This window comes from Electrophorus electricus, chromosome 5 (assembly GCF_013358815.1).
Source record: "Electrophorus electricus isolate fEleEle1 chromosome 5, fEleEle1.pri, whole genome shotgun sequence".
Taxonomy (NCBI): Eukaryota; Metazoa; Chordata; class Actinopteri; order Gymnotiformes; family Gymnotidae; genus Electrophorus; species Electrophorus electricus.
Window position 1 is genome coordinate 17483240 of NC_049539.1, and position 13451 is coordinate 17496690.

The window sequence follows — 13451 nt, forward strand, 5'->3', positions numbered from 1 at the left end:
CCTTCACAAAGAGAAATCTGCCCGATTCCAGCCTTGCTGAAAGACCCCCAGATCATCACCGATCCTGCACCAAAATTCACAGTGAGTGCGAGACACTCTGGCTTGTAAGCTTCTACAGGTCTCTGTCTAATCATTATATAACTAGGTGTTGGACAAAGCTGAAAATTGCACTCATCAGAGAAGATGACCTTACTCCAGTCCTCTATGGTCCAATCCTTATGGTCTTTTGCAAACTTCAGTCTGGCTCTTCTTTGCTTCTCATTGATGAAGGGCTTTTTTCTAGCTTTCCATGACTTCAGCCCTCCCTCCAGAAGTCTGTTTTGAACTGTCCTCGCTGTGCAATTCACACCAGCTGCTGTATGCCATTCTTTTTGTCACTTGACCTCATCTTATGGTTGTTAAGTGACATTCGAATGAGGCAGCAATCATCATGGTCGGTAGAGAGTCGTTTTTGACCTCTACCAGTCTATAGCTGTTGTTGTCCCATGTGTTTGCTGCTTGACCTTGTTCTTATGAATGATAGAAGCAACTTGCTCACTGTATCCCTCTGCTAGCAAAGCTATGGAACCCTTCTTTTCCTCATTAAGAAACTTTCTTTTCAACTCTTTTGACATGGTCTGTAGTTGTATTTTGACTAATATTTCCAGCCACCATGTCGCTAATGTCATTTCATGTTTTCTACTATGCTTTCATGACAGAGAAGCAAGACTTACAAGAGTGTGACAAAATAAGTGGTTAGACTGAGTTTCTCTTCATTGCTTGCACACAAAGAAAGGAAGTCTGAGATAAACCACTAGACAGATCCAGTTAAAACCAGTTGCAACCACAGAGGATGTGTCAGAAAAGATGCAAAGGAAACTGTAGATCACATTATTTTCCTCATTACAGACAATTGGACGTGTTACAAACTCATGCACTAATTCTTGGGCATCAGCCATTATCAACTGAGGTAATTTGAACATACATTTATCTTATATATAACAAAAATGGATTCTGTAATATCTATTTTGAGGGTTGTGAAGTAATAAAATGTTTTGGGGTAAAGGAAAAGCTAACAGTTATTCTGTATTTTCGTGAGGCGATCTGTGATCTAATTAAAATTTTGAAGCTCTCTGAGGCTTTGAAGCTCTCCATAGCAGGTGCAGAGAGGTGCAAGACTGTCTTTGAAAGCAAAAAGATGAATAACGTATCTGGGGTATCTTAAGGTCAAAGACCTTTTGGGGTCTGTAAGTGCAGAGCAGAGGCTCTGATGAAGGTGGTTTCAAGGCCTCCATGCAAGTCTAAGGCACATCACTCTGGACTGAGGTTATGTGCTACACCTTTATCTACATGCTAGACTAAAACCCATTAAGTTTACAAGCTTAGCTAGCTAACTTAACATATATCCTTTAATGCTCATGATTCTCTGCCCAATGAATAAATGCTCAGACCTGGAGCTCCACTTAATGCGTTTTTCAATATGTTCATTAGACCGGACCATGAGAAAACCTTTAATCGATTACAGTGTAATTTTACTGCAGTTATCCTAGAACAGTTAGCCAGCTATCTGACAGCTATTCAAACCATGATAATCAGATAACCAAATGCAATACTAATCAGATAACCAAAATCAACATTTTTTTGTATTGTCCTCTTAGTTTTTGCCACATCTCATGCAAAAATTAAACATTTTTTCAGAATACATGAAGAATAATTGCTGCATAAATCACTTCTGTTATTATGTTATGAAATGTAAGGGACAAGAAAAGAATGAGCTGAATTCAGTTTATATCTATTTCACCAAAAACTTCACTAATTTTGGTAGCCAGAAAGTCTATGAGGCTATGTCTAAAATTGGGTACTATGCACTATGTACTTGAAATGGCAGTGCATACTATTCACATAATATACTTAGTCCTATTTTCAAATGAGTGTGGAATACTTTACCATTACAGTTGATCCACCCATAACCTTTGATCTTGGCAACATAAATTTTTAATTGTTGTGCTGAGCCAAATTTAAACTCCTGCGAGCTCACAACATACACAAAGACCAACATGTCTTGCAGCATTTTTACAATGCTTAAATCATTACAGGAGAAGACACAGAAACCAGAGGCTCAGTACTCACAGCAGAGAGTGGGTGTCAAATTAGATTGTTTTATTATTGATCTCAGACAACCTTAGATCATGCCAATTAGATTATCAAAAGAAATATTTTACCACATTCACTTTACCCAACACACTCATATTCATTCCTGTCTCCATGCACACAGCACACTTTACCCAACACACTAATTTTCACTCCTCTCTGCATCACTCACACAGCACACTTCACCCAACACACTCACTTTCACTCCTCTGTCTATTGTTGCACTGTGAACATATACCATTGAACATGTTTGTGATCCTTCTGTAAACTGGAGTCTGTTGTCCTTCATGATGCAGGATGGCCAACATTAAAGAACATATTCTCTTCAGTCTAAATGAACTGGAGTCAGAAAACCTGGAGACATTCCAGTGGTATCTGAAAAATGGTCTGGAAGGTTTCCCCTCTATTCCAAAATCTCAGCTGGAGAAATCTAACAGACTGGACACTGTGGACAAGATGGTGCAGAAATATGGCCCAGATGGAGCTGTGGAGATCACACTGATCATCCTGAAGAAGATGAACCAAAACCAACTGGCTGAGACCCTGCAAATCAAACACAGTGAGAACAAAGCAGGTGAAATCATGTTCACTATTTATACTCACTATTTCAGGATTTTATATGCTCATAGCATTTGGTTTTGTTTTGTTAGTGGACTCAATAGACAAAGAATGTAGTGGAAAACAATGCTTAGTTAATTTATACACACAGCACAGCCAGTGACATGGGCAGGGAGGGAGGGAGACGTGAGTGCTGAGGTCAAGAGTCTTTATTGCCCTGTGTGCTGAGGTCAAGAGTCTTTATTACCCTGTGTGCTGAGGTCAAAAGTCTTTATTACCCTGTGTGCTGAGGTCAAGAGTCTTTATTGCCCTGTGTGCTGAGGTCAAGAGTCTTTATTGCCCTGTGTGCTGAGGTAAGGTGTCTTTATTGCCCTGTGTGCTGAGGTAAGGTGTCTGTATTGCTCTGTGTGCTGAGGTCAGGTGTCTTTATTGCCCTGTGTGCTGAGGTCAAGTGTCTTTATTGCGCTGTGTGCTGAGGTCTTTATTCTCAATGTGAAAAGGGCACAAAGCATAGAAACTGTTCTTCAGTGGAACAGTACTGGGGTAGAAACTATTCTTCAGTCTGACAGCACTGGGGTATAAACTGTTCTTCAGTCTGGTTTTGTGGGTGTATGGGGCAGTGAAGCACTTGCTAATTGGCAGAGGAGAGAAAAAACTGTGGCTGTTGTGGCGCAAGCCTCTGTGGATGTTCATGGCTTTGTGTAATGCTGCAGGTTTTGTAGAGAGCTTCCAGTGTGGAAGCATTGAGCCCGTGACCCTGTGGGTTTGATTATGTACTGGAGGGTCTTCCTGTTCTCAAAGGTGCAGCCAAACTACCATGTTGTAATGCAGTGTGTGATCATGGATTCTGTGCTGTGTGATGTTTTGACCAGAATCAGTTGTGGGAGGTCAAACTGCACCATGCCAGAATATCACAGCTCAAACTGAAGGAGCTGTCAGTGCACCTGTTCTACATGGAAAAGTGTTTCAAGGCCCTGTTAATTTCTTCACTGGACACTATAAACTTTACAGTAATAGGGTGTAAAGACTAAACACAGCTCAGACTAAATCAGTTTCAGACATCAAAATGACATCTCAGACACCTTCACACTGACTTGTCTGTATTTTTATGGGCAGCTCATTTCAAGAATGCAATATAAATCTGATGTAAGGCTGAACAATAATTACATGCTTTATTAATAAGAAAGGCAACATTTAAGCCACCTATAAGAATGTCTAGGATACCTAGATGAAGAAAATAAACAGAAGTAAGAGAGTGGTGTAACATAAACCTTAGAAAGGGCATCAGCTACCCATTATCCTAAAACACCAAAGCTTAGCTGTTCCATCTAATAAACACTATATCAGCTACCCATTATCCTAAAACACCAAGACTTAGCTGTCCCATTGAATAAACACTGTATCAGCTACCACATTATCCTAAAACACCAAAGCTTAGCTGCCCCATTGAATAAACACTGTATCAGCTACCACATTATCCTAAAACAACAAGACTCAGCTGTCCCATTAAATCAACACTGTATCAGCAACCACATTATCCTAAAACTCCTGTATTTTACATTGGGAACTCCTTTGGTCTGCAGCGTTATCACAATCTAGTACCACTTATCTACTAAAACAACCTAAACCCAAACCCACACACACCCACCACAACTGTCAGTTACACATTAGAAGAGAGGAGTAAAGGCACCTCTGTAAAGTCCATGATGACACCCTCATCAACACTGGCTATCCTGTAGCTGTTTGGTCAGGCAGATGTAACACCCCCTCTAAAAGAAAAGACTGAGCAACTCCAGTGTCTCTGAGGATGAAATGGGGACACCACACTCCTGACCAGAGAGAGATACACTTCCCTCTGTTAGAGAAGAATATAATGTTGCACTTGAACAGTTAGCTGGGTGAGGACACCACACTTCTGACCAGAGAGATACACTTCCCTCTGTTAGAAAATAATACAATGTTGCACTTGAACAGTTTGCTGGGTGAGGACACCACACCCCTGACCAGAAAGAGATACCATTCTCTCTGTAGAATCAAAGCCAAATGCCACTATGTAGAATATCTGGATAAATTTCACTTTGTATTCTCTTTCATTTACAGTTTACATATTTATTTCATATATTCAAAAGACCTAATGTTATTTTATTAGTGATCTCAATTAAATTACAAAGTAGAATATGGCAAAACTCAAAATCATCTGGTATATAAACATTGCAAACAAAGATTTGAATAACAAATGTTCTTTAACAACAGTGAGAACAGTGATGTCAATCTCAGTTTAAACATGGACAAATCACAGATGTAGTCCAATAATGATGAACAATGTGTTTTTAACACAGTGTATAAATTACAAAATGCCAATTAAGAAATGTTCAGTGTCTTTTTAAACATAGCAGTCAACCAAAAATTGCACAAAGGACTTACTCACTGTTAATAAAGTAGGTTTTATATTTTCTGCTCTTTACTCTGATGTCTTTACTCACAGGTGAAGACAAATGTGAAGAGTTGACTGTTAAGAGTCCAGCAGGTAAATTCAATCCAGACACACCTTTAGGCATGAATATATATTACAACTTGAAACGACATGCTCAAGTAAGCAACAGAAGCAATATCCTTGGTTCTCATGAAGTCCTAGTCTGGTACTAAAAGACCTAATATGGGTTCTACAAGATCGAGTCTAGAGTACAAAATCAATCTGCCACAGGAGTGACCTAGGAACAGTTGCCCAGTCAGTCTAGAGCTTCTCGTTGTTCAGGGTGAAGCAAACCAGGATGGAGAAGTAAGTTGCTGGGGTGGAAGTGGAAGGAGCAATATGTTAATGGGTCAGGGAGGATGTAGATGTACCTCGGCATAAAGAGAGGGTGGATTATTAGGCCTGATCAAATAGTAAAGTGTGTAAAATAAGGGTATATAATGTGCAAAGATGGTATATTCTAACTATGGCAGCAAAGCTAAAAGGAGCTAGAAGGAAACACAGACATGAGGAACATCCCTGGAACATCAGTACTCCACTGCTCTCAGTCAACAAACTAGAATGATAAGAGATGGGATGGGAAGTAGTTAAAATGTCTGAATATACAATACTCTCAAACATATACAGGAAGGTTATTCCATAGAGTGGGAGTTTTATAGGAAAAGGCTCTGGGCCCTATGATAGATTTCCTTATTTTCCTATAAATAGTCTGTATCTTTTAATCTAAGCAGACATAACAGATTATAACAGACCAAGAGTTCACTACGGTAGTGTAGGGCTTTTCATTGCTTTGTAGATCATTAGAAGTATTTTATAATTAATACAAAATTCTACTGGTAGCCTGTGCAGTGTAGCTAAGATAGGAGTAGTATGATCAAACTTTATAGTTCTAGTAAGAACTCTGGCTGCTGCATTGTGAACTAACTGGAGCTTGTTTATGCGCTTAGTAGTACAACCAGATAGTAAATAGTCCAATCTGGAAATGAGAAACACATGGACTAAGTTTTTTGCATCATGTAATGATAACATATTTCTAATCTTTGCAATGTTCCTGAGGTGGAAAGAATGTCCTAGAAATGTGATTTACATGAGCAAAGATCAGTTAGATCTACACCAGGAAAGGGCTAGTCCCCTAATCACAACAGCATTTTTGAGCCTATCTAGTAAAATGTTACAATCTTCAGTATCAAATGCTGCACTGAGAATACAACAATACAGGTAAAGAGCCACAACAGGTCACTAACTACTTTAATCACAGTGGTCTCTGTACTATGAAGAGAGCTAAACAGTTAGTGCACAAGTAAAGCACTGCACACACACTGATTATGAAGTAATGGAAGTAGAACTGAGAGATAATCCAAAGAGATAAGACAAAGCAAAGTTGCAGAAACTAAGAACTAATATCCATCTTGGCTCCATTACAGACAATTCTACCTCTTTGAGCAATGCTAAAGACTTTGACTATCATTTGGGATCTTTTTGATGTTGCCTTATTTGGTACTACTACTGATAGTTATTCTACTCTACCCTAGTAAAACAAAATGGAGAGAGAACATGATATAAAGTTAACATTTTGAAATTACACTAAAACAGACACTTTCCATATGCACAAATTATAAGAATCATGCACATAACTTTTTTCTTCCCATTTTTTAAACAGCTGTAGGAAAAAGTGATCTCAGTAGGAGAATGAAAATAAAATATAAGGAAAAATTTGAGAAGTTGTATGAAGAGGCTCCTCTAGAATGTGATCGTGTGCCTATAAAAGACACTTACACTGAAGTTTACATGATCAAAGGATGCACAGGAGGAGTGAACACAAAGCATGAAGTGAGACAGGTGGAGGAATTGGACCCCAAACAAGAAGAAACACCAGTCATACTCAGTGACCTCTTCAAAGTGCAGTCTACTGAAAACAAGTGTGGAACTAAAGTCCTGACAGTTGGTATAGCTGGAGTGGGAAAAACAGTCTCTGTACACAAGTTCATTCTTGACTGGGCTGAAGAAAAATCCAACCAGGACTTAGATTTCCTACTGTACCTACCATTACGAGAGCTGAACTTGATCAAGGATGAAAAGTACAGCCTATCAGAACTTATACTTTACTTCCATCAAGAACTCTGTTCTGGAGAAGAAAAGGAGATATTGAATGAAAAACATAGGTTGCTTTTCATACTGGATGGATTGGATGAAAGTAGAATTCCTCAAGATCTAGATCAAAAGAAGATATCTAATGTGAATGAGAAGACAACTCTTGATAAACTAATAACAAACCTCATAAATGGAGAACTGCTTCCTTCTGCTCTCCTCTGGATCACTTCACGACCTGCAGCAGTCAGTAAGATAAATGATCAATACTTTAACCCTGTTACAGAAATCCGTGGATTTAATGACCCACAGAAGGAGGAGTACTTCAGGAAAAGAATCAGAGATGAAGATCAAGCCAGCACAATTCTCTCACATATTAAGACTACAAGAAACCTTCATATCTTGTGTCACATACCCATCGTCTGCAGGATCTTAGCTACCGTGTTTCAGAAAATGCTGAAGGAAGGTGTGGCCTTAAAAAATGCTCCAACAACTCTGACAGAAATGTATCTACATTTCCTGCTGTTTTTCACAGGTCAAAAGACTAAGAAATACAACACAAAGCAAAGCACTGACAATGCAGTTTCATCTGAGACAAAAAGAGCAAAGGTGCTGGATATTGTGAAGCTTGGAAAGTTAGCCTTTCTTCAGCTGCAAAAAGGACAACTTCTGTTCTATGAGAAAGATCTGGAAGAATGTGGTATTGATGTCTGTGAGGCTTTAGTGTACTCTGGAATCTGTACACAAATTTTTAAACAGGAGGGGAAGATCTACAGCTTTGTGCATTTAAGCTTCCAGGAGTTTCTTGCTGCTGTATTTGTGTTCCTAACATTCAGGGGTGAAGGCAACCCACTCCTTAAAACCCCAATGGAGAAATTGAAATGGAAGTTAAAACACAGACTGCATGATCTGCTCAAGACAGCAGTAGATAAAGCCATGAGTAGTGAAAATGGACACCTGGACCTTTTCCTCCGTTTCCTCCTCGGTCTCTCACTGGAGTCCAATCAGAGGCTCCTGAAGAGTCTACACCCAGAACTGGACATCAAAGAAGAGCGTTTAGAAAAGACTGTGAACTACATCAAGAAAACCATCAAGAGAACAAAATCCTTTGAAAAGATTATCAATCTATTCCACTGCTTGAGTGAACTGAAAGACAACTCTCTGACAAGTGAAATACAGAACTTGCTGAACTCAGGAGACCTCTCAACACAGACACTCTCATCTGCACAGTCTTCAGCTGTGGCGTTTGTGCTGCTGATGTTAGAGGAGATTCAAGAGAAATTTGAGCTGAAGAAATTCAAGCCATCAGATAAAGGACTGAGGGAACTACTTCCACTGTTGAAAAACACCAGACGAGCTCTGTAAGTATATTTTGGATTAATAATTTTAATTTTGAAAATATTTTATTGCAGAAGCTCCTTCTGTAACTAATCAAATTATGTGAATGTATTTCTCAGTCAGAGCAAACTGAACAATAGTTTTCATTTCCAGTGGTAAAAGGTTGTACTGTAAGTATACTTTGAATGGTGAACATTTGGGAATGGCTTTTCTGACAGCAACAATATTAAAGAACATTAAAGACTTTATCTTAAGAGCAGACCAGTGCATTCCAGAATTACTGCAATATCTTCTTACCAGTTGGAATGCAACACATGACTGTCATTCTGTCATTCAAATGTCCCACTGGTTTCTCTGGCAAACACTCAGAAAATCGGTATGCAGGTACTTGTATTAATCCTAATAAATGTTATGTTGATAAATGTACTGAACTTTAAGAATATTCGATGTTATCAAGTAATTTATTTGAGTATACTAGTTTGGGCCCACCGGCTGGCCTGCTAGGCGGCGTTGGTGCATAATCTACACTTCTCACAGATACATTTATCACTAATGATTAATCTACACTTCTCACAGATACGTTTATCACTAATGACGGAGGAAGAGTAGATAAACATGCTGTGCTCAACACAAGCAACAAATGACTGAAGTCAATGTGAAACACAAATACTAGATAGCTGGTAAACACTTAGCTTTGGTTAGTTGTCTGCATCAGCAAGTTTTGAATGGTCAAGTAGTCTCCTGTGACTTGTAGACATGGTTGATATCAGAATTGTATGCAGTTGCAGAAAATGAATAAACAATAGGACAGTACAGTAAAGACAGTACAGTAAAGTATTGTTCACGTGAAGGAATTTCAAAAACAAAAAACAGCCATCATCATAGCTGTTCCATCAAGTGGTAATAGAATAATACAAAGTCTAGTTTGAGAGAAACACATGGATTTCATTATGAACTGTCTCATATTTTGTGCGTGCGCACACACACACACACACACACACACACACACACACACACACACACACACACACACACACAATTAGCAATATCTTTTCATTATCAAACTCCTTTTGTGTTGTCTGTAGATCCTCTGATTGAACTGCATTTTGTACTGTATGTATTGCTTTGTAGATTATCTGGCTGTGGTCTCACCGAAGAGTCTTGCAAATCTCTCGCATCAGTTCTACAAACAGAAAACTCCACACTGAGAGAACTAGAGATGAATAATAATAACTTGCAGGATTCAGGAGTGAAACACCTCTGTGCTGGCCTGAAGAGTCCACACTGTAAACTGGAGATTCTCAGGTAAGCTTTCTGTTAATTCATTCTCGAATGGAACCATTTTGGTGCACCATTTATCAAATATGATTGTCCTCTTCTTTAAATAAATTACAAAACTGCCTTGTAGTGCAATATTAACAGAGTTAAAATAAGAGCCAAATGACACATTTCTGGTGAAACTAGCTGCATTTCATTAAATGACCACACTATGGCCACAAAGAGTTACATTTTACTGCATGATCAGATTTTTCACAACTAATAGTAACAAATAAATAAATAAATAAATAAAATTAAGAATATTAATAATAATAGTAACAACAACAACAAAAATAATAATAATACGAATTATTATTATTATTAACATTATTAGAATTATTATGATCTTATCATCATTATTATTGTTATATTGTTATGTTGTTGTTGTTATGCAGTTAGTTAAGTAGCTTGGTGGTAAGTTAATTTGCCTCTCAGCATTAGGGTCTTGAGTTTGAGTCCCTACCTCAGTGAAGTTTCTGTCTGCACTTGGGTCTTGGGTTTAAGCCCCTATCTGAGTGGAGTTTCCATGTTTCTCTCAACACTTGGGTTCCAGTCCCTATCTGTGTGGGTTTCCCTCATGGTCACTGGTTTCTTCTCACAGTCCATAAACATGGAAATTAGGTTGATTTGATATTCTAAATTGTCCTCTTTGAATGTATGTTGGTGCTCTGTGTGTGTAGGTATGTCCAGTAATTGTTGGTAAGTAACAGAGTGACAGGACACAGCAGAGTAGCCATAACAGAGAGACAGGGCACATACATGTGTGTATATATATATATATAAATTGTGTGTGTGTCTTTTCTGCAGACTGTCTGGTTGTTTTGTCACAGAGGAAGGCTGTTCTTCTCTGGCTTCAGCTCTGAGTTCAAACCCTTCCCACCTGAAAGAACTGGATCTGACATACAACCACCCAGGAGAGTCAGGAGTGAAGCTGCTCTCTGCTAGACTGGAAGATCCCCACTGCAGACTGGACACACTCAGGTATGTTCAAATCTCCTGTCCTTGATCTGATCTGATACTAAACTGTGTGTTCTCAAATACAACCTGCTCTCATACACAGTGGAGCAGGAACTTTAGCATTATTATGGAGAGTGTGTGTGTGTGTGTGTGTTTGTATGTTTGTGTGTTTCCTACCTACTGAAGGCCATAATCATCTGTTCCTCATGTATGTGTGACAGGACTCCCTGTATCATTGGTCCTACTGTATGTAGCTCTGCTGGACAGTAAGATGTTCTAAATGTCTTTGGCTGTAAATGTGTTAGGGTGGGTTGGTTAATGCACTAAAACTATCAAAACACTTCATACACACCTCAGAATCAACTCACTACACCAAAGGGTACTCTTGTATCACTTACAAGGGTTCTCTCTCAACAAGAACACTTCATCCTTCCTAACACACTGACCTGAAGAACACTTACACCAGCTAACATGACAAAATGAGTCATGTCTTTAATATTGTACATGAGCGAGACAGAGAAACCTATTTCTGTGTGTGTGTGTGTGTGTGTGTGTGTGTGTGTGTGTGTGTGTGTGTGTGTGTGTGTGATGAGTGGGAACAGTATGTGTGTGAGAGAGAAAACAGATTTTTCAGAAATATAAATTCTTTACCCCAAGATATTCTTTCTCTCTCTCTCTCTCTCTCTCTCTCGCTATCTATCTATCTATCTATCTATCTATCTATCTATCTATCTATCTATCTATCTATCTATCTATCTATCTATCTATCTATCTATCTATCTATCTATCTATCTATCTATCTATCTATCTATCTATTCAGCTTTACTGGCATGACCATATGCAGTAACAGTATTGACTATATATAAGCAGTATTACAAAAAACAACAACCTTTGCAATTGAGGAAAGTAAGAATTCAGTTATAATAAAGAACTTGAAAAGAACTGAATTTAGTATGAAATAATAACTGGAAGAAGTGAAAATAAATAACAATTATAAGAATGGGGAAAAAATAACTAGATAAGTACATAAAGGTGTTTCTAAACGGCAATATAGTGTGTGTGTGTGTGTGTGTGTGTGTGTGTGTGTGTGTGTGTGTGTGTGTGTGAGAGAGACAATGTGTACATGTTTATGTTTGGGTGGGCTACTAACTATTTCTCATGTTATGGCAGGTAAATATGTCACCCAGATAAAGCGATGCTTTCTTTCTTTTCGCCCAACAGGACAGGCAGTTTGTCAGTGTTCGATAAATACTTAAAGTTGGGGTGGATCGTCTCAAATCTAGTAAAGTAAATTTGATGTATTTGGTTGAATGTTTCACATTCAGTGAGAAAGGGCAGCTCTGTCTCTACAGTGTCTTTGTTGCACTGATGTCTTATAATGGCTGGACAGCCAGGCTGTGTTCACTTAGTCTGGATTTTGTCAATGTGGTTCTGTGTTTAATATCAGTCACTTTGGCGCTTCTTGGCCAGTTAACACTGCATTTTGCTTTGTGCTTGAGTTTATTTGTTCCAGGTGATGTAGTTTTGTTTTTGAAGTGATATAATTTGGCTGGATCTGACTGTATTTCAGTGATTTTTCTAATTTCAGAGAAATTATGAATTTTGACAGTTCTGATTTCTACCAGATAGTGATTCCACCTGAATCTCTCCCTCCTTTAATGTCAGGGAGCTTAACAACAGAGATGAGGATTTCCTTGTAGTTTACAGGATGGTGAGGTTCCCTGGAGATTTATGTCTTTATCTTTTGTGTTATTTGTGAATTCAGTCTTTATACTTTTGTACCCAGACAGGGATAATTTTATGCCTCAACTATTCCATAGAGAGACAGATAATTGGTTCATTATTTAAATGAAGTATGAAAGGAAAAACACAAATCCAAACAGATTCAAAGTGAGATAAACCTGTAAAAGTGAAGGATTATGTTGATATTATATGTACACACATGTACAATTCATGTATGTAAACATACATATTAACATGGTGTCATGACTAACCTATAAACAGTGATATTTATTTATTTATCTATTTATTTATTTATTCATTAATGAATTGTGATCTTAGCTCAGCAGTCTGTTACATATGAGGTTGAGCATCTGTGTGATCTCTCCATCTCTGTAGTGTTTGTGGAGGGTGGAGTTTGTACTACAGAGGCGTAGGTCTGCTGTTTGGGCTGTGTTTTGGGGGTGGGTGTTGATGGCAGGTGTACTTTACTGTGGATGGCTTGCTGGGCAGCTGGCAGAGATGCTCACAGTGTCCTTGTGCAAGTGGACATGGTCATGAAGGCTGTGAATGCTGAGGCTGGAGTGGTGTGTCAGGTGCACATTAGCCAACAGAGCACATCCACGGGAAATCTCTGCGTTTATCTTGTGGATTGTAGCTGGATGGAAGTCTCTTCTGGGCAGGAGGGTAGAAATGGTGATTTTGGAGGAGGGGAAGGTCTCTGTGGAGGTCTGTGCTACTCTTCTTACACACTCTGCTACTCTCTTGCTTTGCCCTCAAGTCATTCTGGATAATGAGGTGGCTTGGATTACCTGAGATGGCATGTATAAGAAGCTGGAGGGAATTGCTGGCTCGGGAACGCCAAACCTTT

At 38.7% G+C, this 13451-nt stretch overlaps 1 protein-coding gene across 1 annotated transcript in view; it reads left to right on the forward strand.

Moving 5' to 3' along the window:
* Nucleotides 1-938: 938 nt before the first annotated feature.
* Nucleotides 939-13451, forward strand: part of LOC113584763 (NACHT, LRR and PYD domains-containing protein 12-like) — a 14802-nt gene continuing 2289 nt past the window's right edge. Inside the window, exons 1-7 of the mRNA XM_035526522.1 lie at nt 939-949; nt 2427-2704; nt 3576-3634; nt 5444-5471; nt 6828-8610; nt 9719-9892; nt 10712-10885. Of these exons, the coding sequence (XP_035382415.1) occupies nt 2428-2704; nt 3576-3634; nt 5444-5471; nt 6828-8610; nt 9719-9892; nt 10712-10885 (2495 nt within the window). The 5' untranslated portion in view covers nt 939-949; nt 2427. The remainder of the gene's footprint in view (nt 950-2426; nt 2705-3575; nt 3635-5443; nt 5472-6827; nt 8611-9718; nt 9893-10711; nt 10886-13451) is intronic.